Raw genomic sequence first — 27,884 nt, 5'->3', positions numbered from 1 at the left:
CCCACGCCAACCCCCACCCTCCCTCTTCCTTACCCCGCGGCAAGAAAGAAGCAGCTGCCACAGCGAGGCGGCGGCAGGACCGCGACCAAGGCGGCGGCGACAGGACCGAGGCGGCGGCGGCAGGACCGAGGCGGCGGCAGGACCGAGACGGCGGCGGCAGGAAAGCGAGGCCGCTGAAGTCGCCCCCCGCTCCCCTGGCTGCCACCCCCACGCCGACCCCCACGCTGACCCCCACGCCGACCCCGACCCTCCCTCTTCCTTACCTCGCAGCAAGGAAGCAGCCGCCACAGCGAGGCGGCGGCAGGACCCAGAACGAGGCGGCGGCGGCAGGACCGAGGCAGCGGCGACTCGAGGCAGCTGAAGTCGCCCCCCCCCGCTCCCCTGGCTGCCAGCCCCACGCTGACCCCCACGCCGACCCCGACCCTCCCTCTTCCTTACCCCTCGGCAAGAAAGAAGCAGCTGCCACAGCGAGGCGGCGGCAGGACCGCGACCAAGGCGGCGGCGACAGGACCGAGGCAGCGGCGGCAGGACCGAGGCGGGGGCGACAGGACCGAGGCGGGGGCGACAGGACCGAGGCGGCGGCGGCAGGACCGAGGCGGCGGCGGCAGGACCGAGGCGGCGGCGGCAGGACCGAGGAGGCGGCGGCAGGAACGCGAGGCCGCTGATGTCGCCCCCCGCTCCCCTGGCTGCCACCCCCACGCTGACCCCCACGCCGACCCCTACGCTGACCCCCATACCGACCCCGACCCTCCCTCTTCCTTACCTCGCGGCAAGGAAGCAGCCGCCACAGCAAGGCGGCGGCAGGACCCAGAACGAGGCGGCGGCAGGACCGAGGCAGCGGCGGCAGGAACGCGAGGCCGCTGAAGTCGCCCCCCGCCCCCCTGGCTGCCAGCCCCACGCTGACCCCCACGCTGACCCCCACGCCGACCCCGACCCTCCCTCTTCCTTACCTCGCAGCAAGGAAGCAGCTGCCACAGCGAGGCGGCGGCAGGACCCAGAACGAGGCGGCGGCGGCAGGACCGAGGCAGCGGCGGCAGGAACGCGAGGCCGCTGAAGTCGCCCCCCGCCCCCCTGGCTGCCACCCCCACGCCGACCCCCACGCCGACCCCCACGCTGACCCCCATGCCGACCCCCACGCCGACCCCCACACCGACCCCGACCCTCCCTCTTCCTTACCTCGCGGCAAGGAAGCAGCCACCACAGCGAGGCGGCGGCAGGACCCAGAACGAGGCGGCGGCGGCAGGACCGAGGCAGCGGCGGCAGGAACGCGAGGCCGCTGAAGTCGCCCCCCGCCCCCTGGCTGCCCCCCGCCCCCCTGGCTGCCAGCCCCACGCCGACCCCCACGCTGACCCCCACGCTGACCCCGACCCTCCCTCTTCCTTACCTCGCGGCAAGGAAGCAGCCTCCACAGTGAGGCGGCGGCGGCAGGACCGAGGCAGTGGCGGCAGGAACGCGAGGCCGCTGAAGTCGCCCCCCACCCCCCTGGCTGCCACCCCCACGCCGACCCCCACGCCGACCCCCACACCGACCCCGACCCTCCCTCTTCCTTACCTCACGGCAAGGAAGCAGCCGCCACAGCGAGGCGGCGGCAGGACCCAGAACGAGGCGGCGGCGGCAGGACCGAGGCAGCGGCGGCAGGACCGAGGCAGCGGCGGCAGGAACGCGAGGCCGCTGAAGTCGCCCCCCGCCCCCCTGGCTGCCACCCCCACGCCGACCCCCACCCTCCCTCTTCCTTACCTCGCAGCAAGAAGGAAGCAGCCGCCACAGCGAGGCGGCGGCGGCAAGACCGAGGCGGCGGCGGCAGGACCGAAGCAGCGGCGGCAGGACCGAGGCGGCGGCGGCAGGACCGAGGCAGCGGCGGCAGGAACTCGAGGCCGCTGAAGTCGCCCCCCGCCCCCCTGGCTGCCACCCCCACGCTGACCCCCACGCCGACCCAACCCTCCCTCTTCCTTACCTCGTGGCAAGAAGGAAGCAGCCGCCACAGCGAGTCGGCGGCCAGACCGAGAACGAGGCGGCGGCGGCGGCAGGACCGAGAACTTACCTCGCTGTGGGAAGGAAGATTCTTCTGCCGCAGTCCTGGCTGACCACCAAGCAGACTCCAGGCTCCTCCCCGCCCCTTACCTCAGGGCGGGAACGAAACTGCCGCCGCCTGGCGCCGCAGGGGCCCCCCTGCCTCTGGCTGCCCTCCACGCGGACCCCAGCCTTGCTACCTTACCATTCCGCTTCAAGCAGGCTGCCTCCGCTGCCCAGGCTGCCCATCACGTGGACCTCAGCCTTCCTCCTTACCTTGCCACATGAACTATGCTGCCGCTGCCACAGTCGCCTTCCCCGTCGCTGCTCCAGCTGCCCTCTACACGTACCCCAGCCCTGCTTCCTTACCTCACCGGGTGAGTAGTTTTGCTTGTTTGTGTATGAGTACCCCACAATAGACTTTTGTTATTTAAGAGGGCTACAGGAAATCTTTGCCTGTTCTTATATTTAGGAATACAGTGACAAGGAAAGTGTGAGTTTCTGCATGGGTGCACTCATAGCTATGTGAATTGAGTGCTTAACCCACCACATTCATTCACTGACTGCAGAACCATGTCCTGTGCACATGACAGAAAGTATGTGCAATATGTATCTCAGCAAAGCTAAAACCATCACCCATCACAGACTACCCCAACTTCTGAGAAAGTGTGGGAATCAGTGATCTTTATATTCTAAGGGTCTCCCTATCATATGTAACATAGAAATATCTATGTGATATAATTAATTCTAACATATGCTTTTTATCATCTCTAAAATCAAAATGTACCATCCAATAAATGATGTTTTCAATCACTCTTAGACAGGCAGCAATTGTGATGCAATTACATTGCGTGGGACTGCATGAACTTGTCCATTGCTCTTTATATTGTGATGTACAATAAAAATCCAAGAACAAATAAGTTTAAGAAAATTATTTCAATAAACAAAAAATAAAAATTCTAAGTAACAGAAAATATTATTACAGTTTAATTGGTAATGATTTTTCATTTATAATGGCAAATAAAATGTTGCATCTTTGAATTAACTATTTAACTTGATATTATAATTTATGCCATTGTTTAACTGACAACAATTTTTCTTCAAGGCAAAATAATGATTAATCAAACTTTCAATTTCATGTCATGGCAAAAGCACATACTAATTTTTAAGACTAGTCATTTATCAATTTGTTGACTATGTTAAAGAACTCAGAATTATTGATATAGTTAAATGCATTTATCTATTAACTAGGCAGTAGACATTACAAAATGTTTATACTAGATCTGGAAAGATGATTATAGCTAATAGTTCTTAAGCATTTACCATATATCAAGCACTATTCTCAGTTCTGTACGTGTCCTAGGACTTAATCCTTTTGCAGCACTATAGGGTTAATATTATGACTATCCCCATTCATTTTATATATTAAGAAACCAAGGCATTAGAGGCCAAAAAATTGTCCAAAAGATACATAATAAGTGTGGAGACAGGATGTACGTTAAGATTGTCTGACTGCAGAAACTCTGATCCACTTAGACACTATAGTCACAAATGTTTGTCCTTGCCCTTAAGCAACTAAGTCTAACAGAAGAAAAAATATACCAATTAAGTTTAAGGGTAATGTCATAATGGAGTTAGATATAAAGATCAAGAGATGTGCAGGAGAAGGATCATGTAAGTTCGTTTGTCACGACATATTTGTGTATCGTTATCTAATAAATGTCTGAGTACTTTAACTTAAAAGTCCAAATTATCAGCAATTTACATTTTGTAAAAAGAACAACACTGTCCTTGTAACTATTCCTGCTGATCCTGCAAGATCAAGTACCAGAGAGGCCTCCCAGGCATTTGTCAGTGGTTGCTTAGTTGAGCCAAATTGAGAGCTCTGCTCCATTAGTGAAGCAGCAGCTTTGTAATTTTCTAAATCATTAATGAAAACACTAACTCACAGTTCTCCTAGCTAAAATTTTTGTTGGAATTGATTTTATTAGCATACAGTTCTTTAAAACTTTATCTAAAAATATTAGATTCAATTGCCAAAACTCTAAATTTCATTCAAGGAACTACATTCATTATGTTTAAGTAAACATAAATTCATGCCAGGACATCATAGAAAGAAGATAACACATTTTTGATAACTTTGGCCATAGATTTTTTTTATTTATTTCAGACAGACCCTGATTCCAAATTATATGGGAAGTTTACACTTTGAACATTGTCATTGTTTTGTTTGTGATTTGTGGGATTAAAGAAAAAAAAACACCTGGTATAGTTTTTTTTTTTTTTTTTTTGCGGGGGGGGGGGTATAGTTTGACTTTTTAAAAAATGTTGGATTTTTTTTTCTGATATATAAGTAAATAAAAGGATGAATTAACTTAGAACTTGATAACTCTTTTCCAGGGGAATATGAGTTTTCTAAGATTCATTTTATGATCTGTATATGAATATTTTGAGCATCCTTCTGAGATTATTTAGTTGTAAGATTTAAGAAAATTTAACTTTTTAACCCAGGTTATCCCAGATTATAGCCAGTGTGAGATTTAATTTAGATATTTTATTTTCAGAATGTGTTACAGCAAAAAATAATAGCAACAACAATAACAACAAAACAAACAAACTCAAAATTATATGGTAATTTGCTAATTTATTTTTTATTGCAAATAAATTGCAAATAAAACTGTATAATTTCTCAAAAATTATTTTTGAACAATGCATTTATTTATTTTTCCAACAATTCAAGTAAAATATATGCCAAATATACATACACACACATATATATACAGATATACATACACACACACATATATATACAGATCTAAGTCTTTTCCTTGAATATATGTATATATTTGGGAAGTAAAGCATATTTTTGTTTAAACATAAAGCATGTCTCAATTCCAGATTTTTCTTTTATTAGTATGTGGTTCTTAAGATATTGATGTTGCCATTAAAACATTATAACATTTCTATGACCTAATTTGTATGCCTTCTATTAATATTTTATAGTCACATCTAAGTAGAATTATTTTGCTTTTGTTTACCTTTGCATTAGCATATAGTACTCATTTGCTTAATCTTTAAAACCATTAAACATTTACCTTTAATTAATGTTTTAAGCTTATTTAATTTAGTTCATTAATCAGTAATCACTTAGCTTTTAGCCAAATGACTTTTCCATAATCATGGCACTTTTTCTCAATGTACTATACCCACAAGCCGTTCATCTCAAAATGTGGATATTTATTAAATAATAAAAGCACCTCTTCTATGATGATGTTAGTTTGAACATTGCTACTCAGGCTCCCTTTGTACTGTTTTTGGAGCAAAGTGTTCCACCATATCCCATTGATTAAAATAGCATTTTCTTTTCCTCACCATTAACAAATGTTCATCCCTTCCCAACCTCTTTCTTGTGCATTTGGAAGATTTATTAGCTGGAGACAGGAAAAGCCCTTGTAGCAGTATACCCAGGAAATTATTGTTGTTATTATCATTCAGTTATTGTGATCCCCTTTGAGAATGTCACTGGCCAAAGTAATTTGAATCGAAGTGTAGAGTATGTTATTCCACTCTAGATTCTGCAAACTGCACATTAAATAATAGGTACAATAAGTTTCTCCTTTAACAGGGGCTCCTAATTTGTGTGAAGTTCATAGAGATTGAGAGTCTACTTGTTCACTTTTCTATTGTCATGGTTCAATTTAGTTAGAACAGCAATGTTCATTGGTATATTTATTCTGAAGCTAAATTTTATGTTATAATTATATGTTTTTAATATAAAATCACATGTTCAATTGTATTTTTCTTGAGATATTATCAATCCAGAAATAATATAGACATGTAATATGTATATTCTGATCTAATGATGCATTAATGAATATTAAGAGCATTTTCCATAAAGATACACATTTATATCAGAGAGTGATTAGTTTCTTTATAAAAGAGTTTTATATCATGCTTTTTAAAAGTATATTCTTCTAAAATTTCTCAATTTTCACAAAACTGTCAACTGTACTTCTAGTTTGGCCATAAATCAGTACTAACTTACATTTTGTGGGGATTACTGGGGATTGAACTCAGGGACACTCAACTACTGAGCCACATCCCAGCCCTATTTTGTATTTTTATTTAGAGAAAGGGTCTCACTGAGTTGCTAAGTGCCTTGCTTTTGCAGAGGCTGGCTTTGAACTTGCAATCCTCTTTCCTCAGCCTCCAGAGCCTCTGGATTATAGGTGTGCACCACCATGCTGGGTTACCATCTTCCATCTTGATAGGGGACATGTAATACTTGTTTTGCCAGAATATTGGCAAAGGAAGATAACAACTAAACTAACTCATGACAAACACAAAGAATGACTGAAAAACAAATGATTATGTTAATAGTAATAATACTAATGTCCAAAGTAATGATAATAATAATGATGATGATTGAGAAATACATTATTTTTATGCTATTTAATTGGATTGCTATAAATATTTTTCCTGGATCCTGGTAGAAAAAGTGAACATGTATCTTTTTTTTCATGCTGCATTTACAGAATTGTTTTTGATATGTTATCCTGGCTCCTGTTGTTAGGAAGAGAACTTAGTTTATTTCAATTCACAGACAACTTCAATTGTTTTATATGGTTAATCTTTTTAAGTATTCTTGCATTTGTGAAAATTCTAATTTTGTTTAAATAAATATAAATTTAAGTTAATAAGGAAAAATTATTAGACAGTTTAATATTTGAAAAAATATATGTGTTTAGAGTGATTTAGAGATACAATTTTACTATTTTCATAACTTATACTTGTATAATCTTAAATATTTGGAGATAAAAAATTATGACACTTTTTAAAAATTGAAACAAAATTTCAAATACCTGATATAAATTGACTAATTAATGCTACCTAACTAGTCATAAAAAATATTAAGCTGTATGTGGAATATGAAGACCTAGAAATATGTCAAAAACAATAGCTATAATTGTGTAATATTAGAGTATTTGTGAGCACAAATTATAAAGTATGATGTAAATAAAATCACTGGATAAACATAAAAAGTTTTGTGGTAGGTTGCATATGGCCACTGAAAGCAACTGAAAGAAAAGTAAAGGCAAAGATCTAGTTAGGTGCTTATTTTCAATTGTCCTAACTGCTAAAAAAAAAGGAAGAAATCGACACCATCAAATTCCCAAAATAATTTAGTTAATAAGCATTTTAAGGCTCCATATACTCAAGAAGGTTAAGTGATTGACTTTCATTGTTATGATTTTAACAACCACAACAAATAATAATTACCAAAGAGAATTTGCTAAATATTTTAAAGTTGAAGCTATTTTGTAGTATAAGATAAAGCTAAGACCAGTACTAAAATAATCAAATTGACTAAATTCTGTTTATTTTCAGAATATTATGTTGCTTCTTATGAGAGCCTTAACAAGTGTATTCTCTCTCTTTTTTTTCATTTAATTTGCTATATCCATCTTTTTATATATTTATTGTCTTCCAATTTCTAATAGTTTTTTTGTTGTTGTTGTTGTTAGATTCCTAAGTTAGTTACCTTCAGATATCCCAAGACACAAAAGACATATCAAGTAGGAAACCTACTTCCCACCTGCTTTTTCATTTAACCTCATTAAAAAAAAATCCCTCACTGGAGATCAGATTAAACAAAATAAGCCAAACTCAAAAAGATAAGAATCATATGTTTTTCCTCATATGTGGAATCTAGGAAAGAAAAAAAAAAGATGTAACAGGTACACTATTGAGGAAACAGGAGGAGATCAGGGAGAGGGGAGGAAAGGGTGAGGGAAGGTAACTGTAACGAGATTACCTGGTGATTCGAGTGCAAATTGAAGTTGAACAAGCACTCTTCAAATCCCAGTTGGGTCGGCAAGAAGCAAATGGTCCCAGAATATTTCTACTCATTAAACGTAATAACCCCATTACTGAGTATTCAGTGTGAACAAGCATTTCATGTTAATTGTGTCTTCTTATTGCTAGAGTCGGTCAGGAGAACTATCTTTAATCCTGTTTTTCAGTTGAGAGGACTGAGCCTCAGAGAGATTAAGTAGTGTTGTAATGACAAAGCCAATAAATGGAGGTTCCTGAATTTGGACACAGGTTCATCTTCTGACAAAGCTGTATAATTTCCCAATGTTATTACTGATTTTTGAAGAATTGTTTTTGACAAAGTATGTGTTATGGTTTAGATATGAGGTGTCCCCCAAAACTCGGGCATGAGACAATATAAGAAGGTTTAGAGGTGAAATTATTGGGTTATGAGAGATTTAACCTAATCAGTGCATTAATCCTCTGGTACGGATTAATTGGGGGGTAACTAGGGCATGTAGGGTAAGACTGAAGTAGGTGGGTTATTTGGGATGTGCCTGTCGAGTACATATTTGTCCTTGGTGAAAGAAGTCTCTCTCTGCTTCCTGGTGCCATGTTGTCAGGTGCTTTCTTCTGCCACACCTTCCAACCATGATGTTTTGCCTTACCTTGGATTCAGAGCAATGGAGTTGGCCACCTATGGCCTGAGACCTCTAAAACCGTGGGCCCCAAATAAACTTACCCTCCTCTAAAATTATTCTTTTCAGGTCTTTTGGTCACAGCGGCAAAAATCTGACTAAGCCAGTGTGTTCTGAGGTCATAGAAACAACAGAATTTTGCTCATTTCACTCTTTCCTGGACTGAACTTCTCTGACTATACATTTCAGGTACAGGATTTAATCAAAAATCTTCCATCTACCTAGTGAATTAAAGGACTGTAATAAATAATGCAGAAGTCAGTAGATAGTCTTAAATGTTATATAAATAATTATAATTGTGATTATTATTAATAATATATAATCATTAATAGTATAATATCAACTTATTATATCAACCATATTATATTAATATAATAAAGTATATTAATAATATTATGATTATTAATAATAATATTATTGTGTACTAATCACAATTATTATTATTATTTTACTTAGATTAGGTTTTTAGGAACACTGATGAATATCCATTGGGTTTTAATCCTTCCAATTCCCTGAAGCTAAATATGGCCTTTGGAAAAGCCCTGTGACTTCTAGACCCACCAGTAGATGGCGGTGTTTCTTTGGACACCACAGCAGTTGCAGTTTTTTTCCTATCCATCTTCATCACAATAGAATGATTCTGCTCCTTGAAAAAAAAAAAAAAAGAAACTTTGCTTTAGATTAATCACATGAAATCATTTGACAGGTATTTTAAGAGACTTACTTACAGGTATCTGAAGAAACTTGCTTTCCTGACAAGGGAGGTTATTAGTAGCTTCTAGTGAGGGATAAAAATTCTGAGAGGGATTAAATAAAAGAAACACTTTCTGAATCATTAGATGCTAGACAGGTTAAAATACCAGAAAAGTACACTGTAGCACTCAATTTGGCACTAGGTAATGACTTAATGGTTCTCTCGATTTCTAATATTCTATGTGGAACATTTAAAACCTGTGGAGGCTTGATTAGCAAACAGTTTTACTTCACTTTGCAAAAAGAGGATGCAATCGGTTTTGGGTTGGAAAATTCAGAAGTGCTTTAGGATTATTCACAATGCCTGTTTTATAATTTGGTAATTTTGTAGATTGATGCTAAGAGTCATTATGTTCAAGAAGTTTGAAAATTTAGTAGTTTTAGTGTTTCTGAGAACCTAATGTATTTTTAAGCTAGATTTTTTTTTAGTTTAGTTTAGTATTTTATATTGGTTGAGAGCACATATTTTGGAACTGGATTTACAGCTTTACAATTTACTAGCTGGGCCACCTTTTCAATATTCCTTAACTTCTATCAACCTCAGCTTTCTCAGTTGTAAAATAGGGTTTTGGTTTTTTTGTTTTGTTTTGTTTTGTTTTGGTGGTAGTGGTGGTAAAATGGGGATTTTAATGCTTGGTTTATAGGATGACTGTGAGGTATCCATCGTATAACTGGGAAAACATCTTTTCTCTCTCTCCACATTTCCCACCCAAGGGCTGGTTTTAGACCTGTAGAGAGAAGTTGGCCTTCCTAGATTTGATTTATTTATTCAGCCATCATCTATAATGTACATACTGTATACCAGGCAGTATTTGGTGAATGTGAAGATACATCAATGAACAGACCAAGAAGGCTCCTGAGCTCATGTGACTTCCATTCTAAAAGGGGTCCCAGAAAGTCATCAATTAAGCAAACAAGTAAGTATATAATGATGGAGAGTAATGCATGTGTTGGAGGGAAAAAAAGTGTTTAGGAGAAAAATAAGGTAGATGAACGGGGAAAAATGAAAAAGATCAAGGGAAGTTACTTTGAGGAAGTGACATTAAAAGAAAATGATAATTTCAGAGCTTTAGCGAGGAGGCCTTTGATAATTAGAGAAGGCCCTGAGAAGATGAATGAATATACAGGATTTCTGTTCTGAAATGCAGACAGAGCCAAAGCACAGTCTGAAAAATGAGAGGATGAAAAAGGAACAATGTCCTATCTAACAACGTCGTATTTTTCCCCTCAATGGCAGATTGGAGGAATATTAACAGATCATGCTTCATTTAAGTAAATATTCTTCTTTAATAAGAACCATTGTTTCTAGTGACAAGCAGGTAACTGTGGATGTTCTTTCTAGAGAGGGCACTGTAGAACACAGCCAACTGACTGTCACCTCAGTATGTCCCTCTGCATCTGCTCAGAACCACTGTTACCTCTGGGCTGTTTGCACCAGTGATGGATCATGGTGGGTCCATTTGCCTCAGGAACGATTCCTCTAATGAACAACTTTAGCTCAAACCACCTCCCCGACTGCATTGTTCTGGTCAATGATTTTCTTAGAGAACCACTATAAGAAGAGCCTCTAATCCATTCTTCCCCCTACCCTTCACAGATGGCAAACTTGCACTGGGTTCTAAAGGCTCTCCCTAGCTATAGTTTCCCTAGGCCCGTTTATTTATTTATTTATTTATTTTGAGAGAGAGAGAGAGAGAGAGAGAATTTTAATATTTATTTTTTAGTTTTCGGTGGACACAACATCTTTGTATGTGGTGCTGAGATCGAACCCGGGCCACACGCATGCCAGGCGAATGCGCTACCGCATGAGCCACATCCCCGGCCCCACCCTAGGCCCTTTTATCTGCCCTAAATATTGCATCTAATAAGCATCTTAACCATCTAATGCTGTCTTGGCTTCTACTTCTTAGAAGATCTGAACAGACACAGTTGGGACCAGGAGTGGTCAGAGAAAGCAGATGGTAAGATGAGTTCCATAGGCCAAGGCTGACAGTAGGCAAGGCAGACACAGAGCTGGGCTTGGTTATAAGTGTGAAGATGAGGCCATGTGGCATCCCTTAGCTATCAGATGCCAGGGAGCCACCATGACGGTAAAGACTGGCAAGGATGAAAGGGCCTTCTAGGGGGCTTGACTCTCAGGACATTGTGGAGATGAGTCATAGAACCTGGCTTCTTTCAGGGCAAAATACAGAATTAATCAACAACGGGCCTTCTTAACTTCAACAACCAGAGGAAAGAAAGAATGGAGGAGCCGGAGGCAGGTGGCAGTCACCCAGTAAAAAAGTTTTGATCCCTTGCTTAGTTTTCTTAAGTCAACTTTCAGATCTAGACACATTGACTGAAGAGATATGGGGTAGCTTAAGAGAAAGAACCCTGCAAATGCTGCAATAGTAACTTCTGTAACATGTCCCAAGTCCTTCAAAGGGACAGGGTCCTGCAGCCATTTATTGGAGTAACTGCACACTGGGGAATGAGAGAATGCCTAGACCTTTTGAGGACTTTCAGACACATGGTCACAACTGACAATAGTATCAGAGATCCAAAGGAGCACCAAACTCTTGTGTTAAATTGGAGGATTATAGGGGTCAGGAAGCAGTCTAGAAAATGTCTAGTTCACAATGGGCCCACTGGTACTTTTTCTAGTCCCTGAGTGTATTGTTGAAGCAACATACTTGAAAGTTTAGGTGTCTCCACATTGAGACAGACATTGGCCTATGAGGTAAGAGTTACCATAGTAGGAAAGACCAAACAGAAGTCTATGAATCTTTCTCCCTTCACCCTTCATCTAGGGTAATAAATCACAATATCACATCCCAGGGAAATAGCAAAAATAAACGCCATCATTAAAAAACCCAAAAGAATGTGGGGATGGGGTGGGGGGTTCTATCGTATCTATTTAATCCATTAGTCTCTGAGCCTTGCAGAAGCTGGCTAGATCCAGCAACATGAATGGAGATTACTGCACATTCAGCCAAGTAATAGCCCCAATTTCAGCTGCTGTGCCGGACATGGCAGTGTTGTTAGAGCAGACTAAAAATTCCTCAGGTAAAGGATGTGCTCCATTAATTTAGCAAATGTTGTTTGTATTTTTATTTTACTCTATTTGTCTCAGAGCAATCTGTATTCCCATAAAATAGACCGAAACATTAGTTTACAATTTTGCTTCAGCTTCTTTTCACTCTCCATTGTCAGTTGTGATGTAATCCAAAGATATCTAGACATCCCACTGAGCATCCCATTGATCCACTCCATCAATGCCATTATGCTGATTGAGCAGGACCGGGAAGTAAAGTTTAGTGTCCCTTGGTAACAAACATGCTCCAGAGGATCAGATAAAGGTCCTGGGAAGAGTCAGGGACCTGCCCCTTCAATAAAATATTAGAGACTCAGTAGTCAGGGGTATACCTGAATATTCTCTCTAGAGTGAAAAAGAATAATGTAGCTGCATTTCTTTTCTTCAGAGAACAGCACACCACTGGCTAGATCCCTTTGGGCTATGGGAGCAACATATTCCACACATAAGTCTCCCTTCCCAGTTCACATCTGTGGTCATCTGGGCAGAGGTGCCAACCAACTGAAAGAGAAATAACTTGAGCTTGGTTTACAGGTAGGTTGGCTCAATTTGTGGGTCTAAGTTGAAAATTTAGAAATGGTTGCTGCCAACCATTGCTGCCACATTCACAAATGATCTTAAAAGATGGTGGAGATGGTTGGGGAGATGTCCCAGTGATAGGATACATGAATAAACTTGGCATGAAAGGAGAAGTAGCCCAAAAGAAACTACATAGAAATATCAGGGCTGAGAGCAACAATGTCTGGCTAGTCAAAGACCTAGAAATAAATGCACTGGGCTATTGGACAAAAAGAGGGCTGGGGAGGAGGCATGTGGTTCTGAAAGCCAAACATAGGCCTGAGCATGTCGAATTCTTGAATAGAACAGACTGGAACTGCATGGATGACATATTCTGCTTCCACTTTGCTCTGTCGGTTTGAAGAAGAAGAAAAAAGAAAACCAAACTCAAACAGTAACTCATAGGCTTGATAGGTGACAACACACAACAGGCAGAATGATTTGCTAATGCTCCTGGCAATTGGAACAAAAACTGCCTGCTTCTGTCAGATCCCACAGGGAGAAACATTTTGAAATGAAATTTGCCTTGGGCAGATTGTATTGTTTCATAGGCAGTTCATCCTATCTACCACATGGGGAAAGCTTCAACCTATCCGTTTCTTTTCTCTCATAGTAAACCAACTTATGATCAATGAATCACGGAGGGAGAGAGAATTTATTTGGAGGTAGTGGGGAGAATGTTCAATTATCTGACTATACTCCCAACCCTGCACGTGTTCCATGACATAACTGCAGCTTATAGTACCTGTATTTAATTGGAATTGTGTTGTGCACAGGTTAAAGAGTCAATGAACAGGAAAAGAAAGACTTTAAAAATTGTCAAACATAAGGCTAGCTTCCTAAAATGAACTTTAGACTATATATATATATATATATATATATATATATATACTCATATATATTCATAGTGAACAATTAGATACAAAATTTGTGTATTTAATAATCTTTAGAGAGTGAGAAAGGGACATTAAAACTACCTAGTCATCATTTCTTTTCTCCAAGGAGGGACTTGCTTCAAGTTTAAGATGAAAGTGGCCAGAAAGAGAACATTGGGCCCATAGTACAGAAAGCCAGTGGAATAAAACTAGTATATAATGATCCCATTTCCTTGTTAAAAACCCATAGTAAAATTATTTTTCAATTAATACTTATTAGAACAATCCTTATCATAAATAAAATTTTCATGCATGTGCTGATTTTGGCATACTCCATTAAATTCTCTTTGTGTCTATTCTATATCAATCTACATCACTATATTTTGCTACAAGATACCACTGTGTATCAGGACATTTTCCTACCTCGATGTTCTACTTCTTGTCTTATCAAGGAGTGTCTCATCTTCTCTTGGCCCTTTGCTTTTTCTTCATACATAACTTGTCTGTAAATAGTTTTGAGTTTTCGAAATAATCAATCTTGTCATTTACAATTTATGGCCTGTTAATCTCCCCTCTTTATTTTCTAGTCTTTTAATTCTTTACTTTTTCCTGTAGTATAACATTTAGTAGGAGTGGGGATAGCAAGTTTCTTTGTTCCAGTTGTTTCTGTGTATACACTTGGTTTCTTATAGTTACCTGTCATCAAGTTTAAAAAGGTCTTTGCATTTTTATATTTAACTAGATGTTGAATTTTGTAGATTTTTTAATGTATCTATCAAGTTGATCATAGGGTCTTCTCTTCAATCTATTAAAATGTTAAATTCTGTTCATCGCTTTGAATATTTAAAAATGTTGCATTTCTGAGCTATGCCAAATTTATCTATGATTTTGATGTATTTATAATACATACAGACATTTTAAAAACATATTGCTAGCTTTGAGTAGCGGCAAGGAAAATACATCAGTAACATCCTGTGCTTCAGGGGGCATAATTAACTGACAGCACCCCCTGCTGCTTCTCTGGATTTGCTACAACATTTGGGTCAAGATACATTTCCTCTGGACTGTACATGGTGAAAATGGTAGTGACCCATTCCTTCTGGGCCTTGAGATTCCCCTGATGTGAGACTGACTTGAGGATTCCTCATTGACTTGGTTGAGACATTTTCTGCACTGCAGTCTGAGGCTACTGCAGTTGCTCCCTCTTTCCCTGTATCCTTTCTTGGTGTCAGGCCTGCGTCACAGCCTGAAGGCTTGCCTATCTACTGATGTTCCTTCCAATTTATCCTTCTAAATAGATCACTTCTGCATATGGTCCCAACTTTTGTTTTTTCAAAGAACCTGGGTCAACACAATTTGGTTGGCTGATATGTCTTGAGGATATGTGTATCTGTCTCCATGAATAAAGTTGACGTCCCGTGTTTATCAGCTTTGGTGTCTTTGTCTAGTTTTGTAATTGTGTCCCTTCCAACGTTCACGATGAAATATGAAGTATTGGGAGGGATGGTGTGACAGTTAGGAGGTGACTGAGTCATGAGAGCTCTATTCTCATGAAAGAGATTAAATGCCCTTATGAAAGGGCTTGCCAGAAATTCATCCCTTTCCACCCCTTCTATCCTTTCCATCATTTGAGGACACTGCATTCATCTCCTCCAGAGGATGCTATGAAAATGGAGCACCTTGGAAGCAGAGACCAGGCCCTCACCAGACACCAAACCTGTTGCATCCTTGATCTTGGACTCTCAGTCTCCAAGAACAGTAAGAAATAAATGTATGTTCTTGGTAAATTATCCATTCTCAGGTATTTTCTTGTAGTATCACCAATGACTAAGCCAACTATCTTCATATAATGAATTAGAAGATGTTCCCTCATTTTTATGATCTGAAAGTGTTTATGATTTGAATTTTGCAAATTAAATGTTTGGCAGAATTCAAGTGTTATACCATCTGTTGTTTGTTTATTTATTTTTTCAAGAAAGACTGTCAGGTTTTCTATATCTCTCTGCAAGCCCCTGGATCTCAGACTTCCTGATCTCTAGAACAATAAGAAACTAAACTCCTGTTGTTTAAACCACCCTATGTGCTCTATTTTGTTATGGAAGCATGAGCAGAACAATTCAGACCCTTCATTTAGTCGAGGTCGGGCAGGTTGGAGAGACAGCATTCTCTTGGACATACTGTTTGCTTTTCTTGCTTACTTTAAGAAGCCCATGAAGGCTTAGTCTGTCTGAGCTGCTGTAACAAAATGCCTATATTTGGTGTATTAGGAATAACAGAAACCTAAATTCTTATGATTCAGGAGGCTGCAAAGTCTATGACCATGCCACCAACAAATTCCACCTCTAGTGAGGGCCCGAGTCCTAGTCTATACATGGTGCTTTCATGCCGTGTCCTGCTAGTGGAAGGACCAGATAAGCTTTGCCAGGCCTCTTTGATAAGGCACCAATTTCACTGATGAGAGCTCTGCCCTCTTGACCTCGTACCTCAAAGGCCCCACCTCTGAATACCATCCATTGGGACTTTGGTTCCACCATATGCATTTTGGGAGAACACAAGCATTCAGACCATAGCTGTAATAGAAGATGGTGTCCCTCCCCTTCTTCCTCTCCTCTTTACTCCCTTAATCTCACAGTCTTAGAAAAGAGATTTTGCTTTCTGAGTGGCTTTGTTAAAAGTCTGGTTGTGGAAAGGGAGATTACTATTGTATATTTCAGGGTAAAATAAGACATTTGTTTCATACACCAGCAGTCTCTTCCATTTGTCATGGTTGTGAGAAAACTGAGTTGGATTTAACAGTACCCTGGGTAACTTTCTACAGAAGTATCCTTTATGTCTTAATTTCCTTCTCTCCACCCTCTACATTTTTCTGTTATCTCCTTTAATCTTGGAATAATGTTATATACAAAAGAACCCAGCACTAATCTCTGCTTCACCCTAGGTGGTGAGAACATGGTTTCTTTTATGAGTTTTTCAAAGTGGAAGATAAGGAAAATGCTAACAGCATAATTAAAGACAAAAATAAAAGAAGACTTAATGAGATTTTAATTCCTATGACATGGGCTCCTGTGAGGCATTTTCATTAAGGTCTAATTTCTGACGGTCACAGATAAGAGAGGCCAGCTCATGTTTTCCACTTCTGGGATGTGATTTTTGAAAGAGCTATAAGGGATTTTGAAGGATGGGACCCCAGTAGTCTTGAAGGGTATGGGCCAAACTCCTAGTCATGAATTCTCTCTTCCCTTAAAACAAAACAAAACAAATTGTGACTGACTTCTTAATTCCTTTTAAATACTAAAGGGTCATTTGTGTGAAGAAAACCAACATGAATCTGAGGCTTCCTGGGATGACATTCATATAAACCGAACAAAGTGAGAAAGGAAATAGGGTCAGGATGCTGAGGGGGGAACATGGTGAGCATGGCTAAAAGACTGAGAACAAAACCAAAAATCAAATAGAAAAGGTTTCTTGATCCATTTTGTCCCATTATCTTAGATGTAGAACACTTATAAAAATTCACATATAGTATCTGATATATAATTATATAATATAAAATGAGAATTTAATTATTAAATCTGATATTAATATAATAATTATATTAATTATATAATTAATCATATATATAGGCTCTTGGTTATGACTTCCAACTTATTTTAATGCACCTGTGTCAACTGCATTAAAATATTTGCAGAATTCAGAACTTGGGACTTAATGGGTTAAGGGCTTAGATATCTGCTAGTTTACACTGGTGAAGCAGATCATACCATGGCAGTTGTTGGAATAGGGGTCAACCACACTCAAGAAATCCCAATATGAACAGAATAGCCTTCTTACTAGATTATTCTAAGGATAGGATGACAGGGGTAACCTATTGTCTGAAATGGTACATTTGTGAGTCTGAAAGGGGCAGTTCTAATAATTGTGCTGACACACAGGTGTGAACTATGACTACTCCAGGCAAGTCAGGGTTCAAAGTCACCCTAGCTAGGAGTCACTTCAGTGGCCAATCATTTCTTTACTTCTGCTGTGCCTGTTGTCACAAAATGATAAAAATCACAGCTAACATAGCTGCCTATAAGCAAGACTTCCCGTGAACTATTACTATTCCCCTCAGCAACTTCAGAGAGGGATACAGCAAGCACAGAAAAAAATTACAACATATGTCTACTGTATTATTTCTGAAGGATATGGGATAATAATAATAAAGATACAGGAAATGGTGGTTTAGAGAAGTCCAGGAATGTACCCAAAGGAGTTTCACTCCAAAATACACACTGTCAACCATTATAACAACTCTCTTGCCTCTGGGCAATACCTTCCTTCTTCTATTTCTCTAAATTTTATGAACTTTCCTAAGGTCTGCCCCATGGCAGGTCTATAGGAAGCTTTTTATGACTACACTACTTATTCTTACTGCTCCAGGTTTTAAAACCTCATTACACTTACAGTTAGCACTGTCTGGCCATGTGATGTACATGTAATAATCTCATCTCCCCAGTTGAAAAGGCAGGGATTTTTATTTTGTGTCTGATACCATTTTCCAAACACAAAGGTCATTAAAATATCTATTCTATTAACTCTGCAGGTGCCAACTTTAATGACAGATCAGCTGGTTGAAAGGGCAGGCCTGAGGGAAGAATTCTATTTTAAAAGTTTAAATCTATAGATGTAAATACAAGTTTACATGTTATTTATGCTCATACAACCACATACACCAAAGCACGCCACTTTTCATAACTTGAAACTTGGTGAACTTGCCCCATTTCTCTACATCCTGCAAGTGGAAGTTGCATTTCCTGCAACTTTGGTCATTGCTTAATGATTCAAATCCCATAGTGGAATTTGTACTAATCTTGTGCTGCACATACAGAAAAAGAAGTTTGCATTTTTTAACTTTATGAAGTCTCTGGACTTGAAATTACACGTGAACATGGATCCAGCTGAACTCATGTTATAAAGAGGTCTATCAATTTTGCACACGTCATTTTATTACACAGGTTCCCAACTACTTACATCTGGGTATTATTCTAATAATCTCATCAGAAATTGAAAACATTGTAAGTTGAAAATGCATTTAATAAACTTAACCTACAAACAAGCTCAGCAACACAGTATAGTGCAGTGTCTCTTGTTTTGTGTGGTAGACTGGGAGCTGTGGCTCACTGCATATAAGAGTACTATACCATATATCACTAGCCTAGAAAAAGACCAGAAGTACAATTTCTACTGAATGCACAGGGATTTTTGTTCATTAGGAAGTAAAAAAATTCTTCATTGAACCATCCTGAGTGGCGGGCCATCTATATTGTATCTAATTGTAAATTTTTTCTTTGGTGTACAGGATTGAACCTGTATCTTACCACTGAACACTGCCAGCCTAAATTTAAAAGATAATAGTAACAACTGAAAAGAAGTGAGCATAAAGAAATAGAATTTACTAACTTAATACCTAAATATTATTTTAGTGGCAAATTAACAAATAGGATCAAAGAGATAATTGTTCTAATGTTATACAGTAAATAACACCGTAGAAAAGTTTTTCTAAAGATTTATTGAAGCAGAAACAAGTTGCTCAGATACTTGCTGGAAAAAAAGAAGTTTTAATGGTATTCAAAAATACTTTTTAAAAATTATTCTAGCACAAGACTTCTTTGTAAACTAGATTATGTTGTAAACTTTTTTTCTAAATCTTTTAGGAGTGTCGGTTGTTAAGATCTAAAGCTCGTTCCTATTCCAAATCTATCTTGCACTCCTAAAAAACTGCAGAAAGGCACTTGAAAGCTGTTTCTTTAAGATATGGATTTTTTTAATTCTTGCTGGTAATATACTGCTGCACTGAGTATGTACAGCTTTTATTCAAGGTCATCATGATGCTGAGAAGTTTCGTTGATAACCTGTTAAAAATAAATAAAACTCAAATCAAATATAATACTACATGCAAAAGTTTAAATTATTCCATAAATCACAGCAAAGAAAAATCTTATTAAACATATATAATTTATTGTGCCATTTGGAAGGTCGCACTGATTCTACATGGTAAGAATTGCAGCATAGAGGGACTGATACATGTACAAAATGCCTGTCATCTATAGGCAAAGTAACTATCCATGGAATTTATGGCATACCAAAAGAAAACTTTTCAAAAACCTGTGTTTTTGAAGGATGCCCTAAAAACTCTATGCAGTAAAACTTAAAAGCAATAAAGGCATATTAAAATGAATAGCAAGTACATTTTAAATTTATGTGTAAGGGAAGATTTCATGATTACACTAAAGTGCAACCATGTATTTCCTAGTACAGAGCGGTAACAAGAAACCAATTGATCTGTAGGCACATTCTTATAATAAATGAAGAGGTTTAGAAGTATTTAGGCAACAGTCATTAAGACAGGGCCATATGTCCAAGATAAAAACAATCCTGATATTGAGGTAATGTGGTGAAGTAGTATAGGAAGTAACTTAAGGAAGTCTTACTTCCATTTCAAATTAAGTACCACAACAGTTTGCTAATTCTGGAATGAAGGAAGAGAATTACTATACAATCTCATCCTGGAGCCAAATAATTACTAGGCCATGTGTATTGCTGGAAAAAGCAGTTTATTCTTGTAGCAGGCATGAAAGGAAGAAAAGGCAACTTCTCAAATTAGCTAGCTATTTCTGATATATAGGTTTATTGACTTGAAAGGGGATTGATACCCTTCTGAAATTACTCCATTTTATTTATTTTCTTTTAATTTGTTATTGTTTGTTTTAATTATTTTTTTCCATTTTTCAATTTTAAAGATACCAACCTGTCCATCTCTAGTTTCAACCGACTTAATCAGAAGTGTCCTTTTTGAGTGGGTGTCAACCAGAGGGAGTGAATCCAGATTAGTTTCTAAATAAATAATACAAAAAATAAAACTTTTTAAAAATGTAACCCATTTTACTCAAAGAATTGATTATTTTGCAATTGTTTGAAAAAAAAAGTGCTATTCCCAAATAATCCTACGATATATTATCTGTTTGAAAAACAAGTTATCTAATACCTCCTTGCCCTCATGAATGAAACGTTACAGTGTACTCCATTAGGAAGGAGCAAAATTAAGTTTACATTTAACTTGAAGTGTAACATTCAAGAGAGTACTTGGATTTGAAAATTATGCATGTTTTCTGACATTTTGGCATTTTTCAGGTATCAGAAAAAATGAGGGCTTTACCATAAACAGATAAGATATGGATTTCTTCTTTTATTCTTGCTGGGAATATACTGCTGCACTGAGTATGTACAGCTTTTATTCAAGGTCATAACCTGTTGAAAGTTTTCAAAAAAGGAAATAAAATGCTTACCCCTCAGGTTCAGGGAGAAAAAGTTGGGAAGAGGCAGAGAAATCCTATAAAAAAGACAAAGGAAAAACAGTAAAATTGTTATCCTCTAATAGCAAGGAATAAATTTATATACTCCTCATTTTCATCCAATAAAAATTACTCTTGCAATTCACATTAGAGATGTGTCTCATAACTATTTACCTGTGGTTGGTCCCATTAGTACATTTAAATTTTATTTCAAGCATTTCCTCACAGAGACATAAACTAGAGACATTACAGAGGGGAAATAGTGTGGATTTTGACAAACTATGGGTTCTAATTCCAGTTCTGCTATTATTAGCTCTGTCTGTGGCAGGTTGCTTCCTCTGAACCTGAAGTTCCTCATCTATAAGGAGTGGAAAGGAGTTACCTTGAAGAAATGTTCAAAAGATAAAAAGAGGGGCAGAGTGCCTTGGAACTCCAGCTACTAATTCGCACATAAGAGTCTGTGTTCTCTACCTGCTCTCCTCGCCTTCCAGCATCTTCCTGTAGGTGGCAATCTCAATGTCAAGAGCCATCTTAACATTGAGCAGGTCTTGGTATTCACAAAGGTGATGAGCCATTTCTTCTTTCATGTTCTGAATCTCATCCTGCAGGTGGCCAATAGTGTCTTGGTAGTTAGCAGCTTCCACGGCGAAGTTCTCTTCCATTTCACGAATCTGGCGTTCCAGGGACTCATTTTGCAGGAGGTGAGAAGGGCTTCTGATGTTACTTCCTGGAAACACCTAGCTATTCCCAGAACCAATTATAGATGGTATACAATGGTCCATTAGTGGAAAAGGGTGCCCACTCTAATTTTGGATGGAGAATGTGAGCAGCAAGTTCCTCTTACTGCAAGCAACCACAGATTAAGCTAATACCTCCAAGAATTCCATCTAGTGCTTTGTGCGTCTATCTGGAGCACTCATTTTCTTTGGACAAATATATAAATTTTTTTCACTTGAAATTTTGTTCAGGTGTCACTATTAGCTTGGTCAACAAAATGGATCCAAGCTCATAATTTCCTCCTTTTACTATGGGGTGGTACTCACAGTTCCTTTAAGTGCATCCACTTCGCAGGTGAGAGACTGCACCTGTCTCCGGTACTCATTTGACTCCTGGTGCATCCACTTCGCAGGTGAGAGACTGCACCTGTCTCCGGTACTCATTTGACTCCTGCTTTGACTGGCGCAGAGCATCATTATTCCGGTTAGCAGCCTCAGAGAGGTCAGCAAACTGTTGGGAAGAAATCAGAAATGGATATTGTCCACATTCGAGTCTTTTCACTCTTAGGGAAAGAAATCATAATTCTGACCCAGTGTTTTCTGAACTATGTCTAGTTTATGTTTTGAAGTTACAGAAAGAGCATTAGAATGCTGACTTTAGTTTTCAAACAGTATTCATTCTATTGAACTCATTTAAATATAGTGCTGTTGGGGATTTCTCTGAAGTACTGTAAAAGATTAGTGAAAACAGGGTCTACTATTCTAAAAGAGGCACAGTGCATGGTGGGGAGGCTGTAGCAAAAGATTTAAATTAAAGCCAGCTTTTGAGCCAAGCTAAAAAATAGTTAGAAATCACAGACAGGTGTAGTGTTTTCAGAATTGCTTTTCTTTTGTTCTACCACACAGACTCACTGCATACCTTGGACTTGTACCATTCTTCTGCCTCCTGAAGGTTCTTGGCCGCCACACTCTCATACTGCTGACCTACATCACGCAGGGCAGCCGTGAGGTCAGGCTTGGAGACATCCACATCAATCTGGACATGCTGTTCCTGAATCTGAGCCTGCAGCTCCTGGATTTCATGAGGGAAAGGACAGACAGAAGGTCAGTCAGGTGGACAGAGAGCAGCTTTCCCCTCATTCATTCACTGACAGCTATGCCACTGACCTCATCATGTAGTTTCTTCAAAAACGCGATCTCTTCTTGCAAGGATTCCACTTTACGTTCAAGGTCAAGACGTGCCAGAGATGCATTGTCCACATCCTATTTTGAAGAGAGAAAAGACAAGATATAGAGGGTGCAAATGTCTACGGTTTATCTCATTTATTCATTTTAAGTTAATCACATGAACCTAGTCTCTTTACTATAGAAAAGACATTGACAAATTTTATGACCCTTGAATAAGTTTATAAATCACTTTGTGCTACACTATGCTATGTTCTCTTTTCCTATTTATAAATTTGAACTGGGACTCAATTGTTTGTACTCAAAGGAACTAACAGACAGCCTAAAAATAAATAAATGTATACTAACATGGTAATGAGTGCTCAATTATTCTTGAATCTACATTTTTATCAGTAGTGTTTTATTATTTTTTAAATCTAGAAAATCAATGCTGCAGAGTTTTTACGATTTAATTCCATGGAATAACATGATGATCAGGGTGAGCAAATTTCATTTCACAATTTCATGTAACATGAGTACATGTAAAACAGAAATTTGTGCTTCAAAAGTTTAAGCATATATCTAAGTTCATTTTTTCTCTCTCTCTCCCTTTCTCTCTGTGAAAATGTTCTGATATTTATCCTTGGGATCCAGAGCAACTATTTCATTTTCTGGCATCCAGGTTACAAGACTAGATTTATATCAAGTAGCTATTCAATCCTCCAATTCAGGATATGCACAGGCAAAGGTGCAGCCAGGCAAATAAGAAAAAGAACTATATTTGTTTTGTCTTTTCTAGTGAATTCTTCTCCTGAAACTTCCCTGACTCATCCTATATGGGTGTGTCTATCTTCTTCACTTGTTACTGTGTCAATTCAGTTACTTAACCAGTTTCACAATGACTGGCCAAAATGTTTGCACAGAACAAAACTACAGAGAGACTTCTTGCTGATCTTGTTCTTCTTTGTTTTCACTATTTATGAAGTCTACATTCCAAACCAGAATGTGTGATCTTGCAAATAAGATTTTATTTCCCCTCCAGGGAATGTTTAATATCCCTTATCTTGTAATAACTTGGATTACAGTTTATTAATAATTTGCATTATAATTTATAGCCTTATAGTATTAAAATGTTGAGACACTTATCATCTTCATGGAAAAATGTTTAAAAATGGAATAGAAAAAATTCATTTGGGCTTCCTGTTAAGCCCTAAAAGAGATATAAAAGATACTTTATTAACCTCTTTTTAGATCTTCAAAGTGACATTCTATTTCATGGAAGAGAATGAAGCATTTATTAAATCCCAAACAGGGAATCTTTCATATTGTATTGTTTTATATTAACTCATAACTCTGCAGAAAATATTATAGGAACAATGGTCATAAATGCTCAAGGACTAAAATAAGGCACATATAGCTGTGTTTCAATTGGTTTGGCAAATGTGTTTCAGATTAAAAATTTTATCCTAGACTATTTATCTGAAAGAGTTTTGCAGCAAATCCCATTAAGTGTTCCCAAGAGCAAAACTATGCTGGGAATCTCCCTGGTTTAGGATACCAATTTTAACTCCATCTAATTTTGGAGCAAAAATAAAAAGCTTTTCATATAATTCCATTATTCATCCTTGGGTTTATTTTTGTTAATGGAGAGAATAAAAAGAATATAAGGACGCAATAAAGAAAGGCTTCTCAAAATGTGAGAAGTGACTGTAGCTTTAAGAACTTTACACATCACATAATTTACCAGTCTGGGGCAGATATTAGATAACGGATGTTAGCAAATACTTGTGCCCAATTAAAACTATGCTTGCATCATTACATATTCAATAAGAATGTAGCCTGTTGCATAGCTGCTCTGGGAACACAAAGACTCCTATTCTGTCCAGAGCCATCACATTTGCTAGAATGTGTGTATCTACATTCCATAGTGAAGCCCATAGAAACCATTAATACCCTTCAGCCACAGAGATAGATGGCTTCTTTTCACCCTTATTATATCACAAAATAGTTGTGCATAGTGATACCTCCATCTAACTTTAATGCCACAATAGGACTTGGAAAGAAGAAAAGAAACTTATTGGCTTAATTCCAGTTAAACTAAATTTCTTAACCTCCAATACTTTTTACATTTTAAACTATAGGGCTTTAAACTATGTGTGTGTGTCGTGATATTGTAAAAGTGAGCCAACTTAGCTTAAGTAAACGACAAACTAAATCAAACTGTATGTGTTTGAAACCAGAATGCCAATGTGTTACAAAAATGAGACAAGAGCTGCTGCGCCATCTCCACCCTCACCAGAGACTAAAGCTTTTAGAACTCCCACCTTCTGCAGTTTTAGCCGGACCTGGGGGTACTGCGCTGAGACAAAACGCTCGCTGCAACAACTTGCAAGTCAAACCCCTCTCCCACTACCCCTGAAAAGCTTCTTCCATCCCTTTGTCTTGCTTCCTTCAGAACTATCCTCTCCCCCCTCCTTCCTTCTGGCAACTGGCAACCCCCCAGGAGAACCAGGAAACTTTCTGAAAGTTTGGGGAAATCTCTCTCATCTGTCCGATGGCCTTCAACAACAGATAACATGGTAGTTTGAAGAAATCTGTAACAAGAACCGGAGCGTTCTTGGGCAATAAGTAGGGGTAGAAGGGAAATGCTAACTGCGAGGTCTAGGTTCAGGGCGGGGCTGCGCCACTGCAACCACAGCCTCACTCCCCCACGTTCGCCCGAGAGCCGCAGCCCCGGCCTCTTCCCCAAGGGCGTGGCAGCCACTCGCCGGGGTGCTGTTCCCCTCTCCCTCCATTTCCGTGCCCCCAGTGGGGCGCCGTGAGCACCGTCTTACTTCTCTCGGAGGCGCATGATGTCCTCAGCCAGATTGTCGCGCTCCACTTCCACGCGGGCCTTGTCATTGGTGAGTTGGTCCACTTGCCGTCGCAGCTCCCGCATCTCCTCCTCATAGAGGTCCCAGAGACGCGACTTGCCCTGGCCCTTGAGCTGTTCGAGCTCGGCCAGCAGGATCTTGTTCTGCTGCTCCAGGAAACGCACCTTGTCTATATAGTCGGCGAAGCGGTCATTTAGCTCCTGCAGCTCTACTTTCTCGTTGGTGCGGGTATTCTTGAACTTGGTGTTGATGGCATCGGCCAGTGAGAAGTCCACCGAGTCCTGCAGCAGCCGCACCCCGGGCACGCTGCTCCACAGGCGCACGGCCAAGGAGCGCGAAACATAGGCACCGCCTGGGGACGAGGCATAGAGGCTTCGGCTGGTGCTGGGGCGCAGCGCGCTACCCAGGCTATAGGTGCGGGTGGACGTGGTCACGTAGCTCTGACTGGAGCTCGGCCGGCTCGCTGTGCCTGGGCCGCCGAAAATCCTGCTTTAGGAGGATGAGGACACAGTCCTGGAGGACATGGTCAAGGAGGGAAGCGGTGATCTGGGCGGCTGCAGAGGTGCGGACTGTCTCCGGGAGGAGAGGTTAGCGAGAGCGCGGTGGGTGTGGGCGGTGGGAGCGCTGCTGCGTCTCTAGCATGGGGACCCGGAGCAAGAGTGGCAGAGGACGGGACCCGGCCAAGGGCGCTGTTTTTATAACCCTGCCATCCTAGCCGCGGAGCGCACCAGCCAATGGGGACCCGGCGAGAAACCGGGAGGGTGGGCGGAAGGTTGGGGCGGGGGCTCCCTCGAGCTTTCTTCCTTGGCTGGCCGCCCTTTTCTGGGCACAGTCCCGTTACTTCTTGGGCTAGCCTGGGACTCTCAGGGGCTTTCCGGATGATGTCCGGAACTCTGCTCTCCCACTGGGTGCTGAAAAGCGCGGGGTGGCTTGGCGGGTGTGCGGAGCGCCCGAAAGTGGACCCAAGGGGTCCCAGGTTTCCAGCCAAGGGGGCGTGGGAGGAGACGAGTTGGTAGGAGGGGCGCGGCCGCTGGGCTGCGGTCTGATGGGAGTGGGTGGTTGTGGAGACCCCCCAGGCAAAGGAGCAGGAAGAGGGGGAGGAAAGGATCGGACCGATCGGAAGGCGTGGAGAAAGAAACAAAGAGAAGCGGAGATTGGAGTGCGAGGTGGAGACGCACGCAGCCCAGGACGCGGAGCTCAAGTCCCGCGCAGCTTCTCGCTCCACCCGCTTCGAAAGGGGACTACTCCACCCATGCTACTTTTCATTGTCTAGTCTTGGGGAATCCTGGGAATCCCGTTCAGGGACCTGAAAGGCCAGCTCAAGATGGCCAGAGCTTCGAGGCTACGACCAAGGAAAGCCCAGGGGAGGGGGTGAGGTCGCTGAGTCACTGGCCGTGACTCACGGCTCCCTGCTGCACCGCGGAGATTTTGAAGGCTCCTAGCGGTTCAGGGTAAACCGTTAGAGGAGATTGACTCAAGTCTCTCCTGGGCCCGCGCGCGATGTTTGTTCTAAGTTTCACCAACTTAGATCTGGGCCGCCGCTTTGATGTGTGCGGTCCAGCTGTAGGGAGACTAGAGCGCCCCTAAGTTCTTAAGAACTCGCCAAACCTGACTTTGTTGCAGTGTGCGGAATTCTGGTTAGTAAGAAACTTTTGCAAAACCTGGAGAGCGGCCAAACTCAAGTCTCTTGAGATCACAAATGCACTCCAGGAGTCTTTTCATGCAAAGTTCCCTCCCCCGTTCCTCTGATCTCCTCTGTCTCTCTGTCTCTATCTCTCAGTGTCTCTCACAATGTCTGTCTCCCTCCCTTCCCCCTCCCCCTTCCTCCTCCCCGCCATGAAACCACACCCGACTTTGAGCACGGTCTGCAAGTTCTGGGCGAAAGAGGAAACAGCATCCGTAGTTTCAAAATCAAATTCAAAGATCACTGGTTTTCTGCTAGTGGAAATCATTAAAGGTGTAATCTGAACAATTGCACAATTACTTAGGTATTGTTTAAGAACTCCCAATTTGATGAGT

General features: G+C 40.8%; 3 protein-coding genes across 17 annotated transcripts in view; 1 reads left to right on the top strand and 2 right to left on the bottom strand.

Moving 5' to 3' along the window:
• Positions 1-2,083, bottom strand: part of LOC144373343 (transport and Golgi organization protein 1 homolog) — a 101,543-nt gene extending 99,460 nt beyond the window's left edge. For all 5 annotated transcript variants that reach the window (XM_078036432.1, XM_078036431.1, XM_078036430.1 and 2 more), the window contains exon 1: positions 1,955-2,083. The gene's annotated coding sequence lies outside the window, so the exon portion shown is untranslated. The remainder of the gene's footprint in view (positions 1-1,954) is intronic.
• LOC144373344 (uncharacterized) lies at positions 902-23,368 on the top strand. 11 transcript variants are annotated; one of them, XM_078036440.1, is made up of 8 exons: positions 902-2,387; positions 8,592-8,711; positions 9,990-10,192; positions 12,737-12,882; positions 21,426-21,612; positions 21,721-21,813; positions 22,184-22,241; positions 22,735-23,368. In XM_078036440.1, the coding sequence occupies exon 1, from the start codon at positions 1,123-1,125 to the stop codon at positions 1,879-1,881; it is 759 nt and encodes a 252-aa protein (XP_077892566.1). In that variant the 5' UTR covers positions 902-1,122; the 3' UTR covers positions 1,882-2,387; positions 8,592-8,711; positions 9,990-10,192; positions 12,737-12,882; positions 21,426-21,612; positions 21,721-21,813; positions 22,184-22,241; positions 22,735-23,368. The 11 variants fall into 11 exon arrangements, with proteins under 11 accessions (XP_077892566.1, XP_077892560.1, XP_077892564.1 ...); XM_078036434.1 differs by lacking the exon at positions 22,184-22,241; XM_078036438.1 differs by lacking the exon at positions 22,184-22,241 and adding an exon at positions 22,242-22,330 and having other exon boundaries at positions 21,426-21,813.
• On the bottom strand, positions 19,469-26,450 carry LOC144373349 (vimentin-like; the record flags this gene model as incomplete). Its single annotated transcript, XM_078036454.1, is given in 10 exon segments — positions 19,469-19,672; positions 20,569-20,654; positions 21,107-21,150; positions 21,584-21,849; positions 22,235-22,339; positions 22,748-22,900; positions 22,996-23,091; positions 25,406-25,586; positions 25,827-26,317; positions 26,319-26,450. Coding segments are annotated over 10 exon segments (1,596 nt in total), but the record flags the coding sequence as incomplete, so codon positions are not given.
• Positions 26,451-27,884: the final 1,434 nt, after the last annotated feature.

The sequence above is a fragment of the Ictidomys tridecemlineatus genome, unplaced genomic scaffold (genome assembly GCF_052094955.1).
Source record: "Ictidomys tridecemlineatus isolate mIctTri1 unplaced genomic scaffold, mIctTri1.hap1 Scaffold_36, whole genome shotgun sequence".
NCBI classification, from domain to species: domain Eukaryota; kingdom Metazoa; phylum Chordata; class Mammalia; order Rodentia; family Sciuridae; genus Ictidomys; species Ictidomys tridecemlineatus.
The sequence above is the reverse complement of the archived record's forward strand: the minus strand, read 5'-3'. Positions and strand labels throughout refer to the sequence as shown.

Excerpts from the sequence above, each read along its gene's own strand:
- LOC144373344 (XM_078036442.1), top strand. The coding sequence starts at position 1,123 with ATGCCGACCCCCACGCCGACCCCCACACCGACCCCGACCCTCCCTCTT.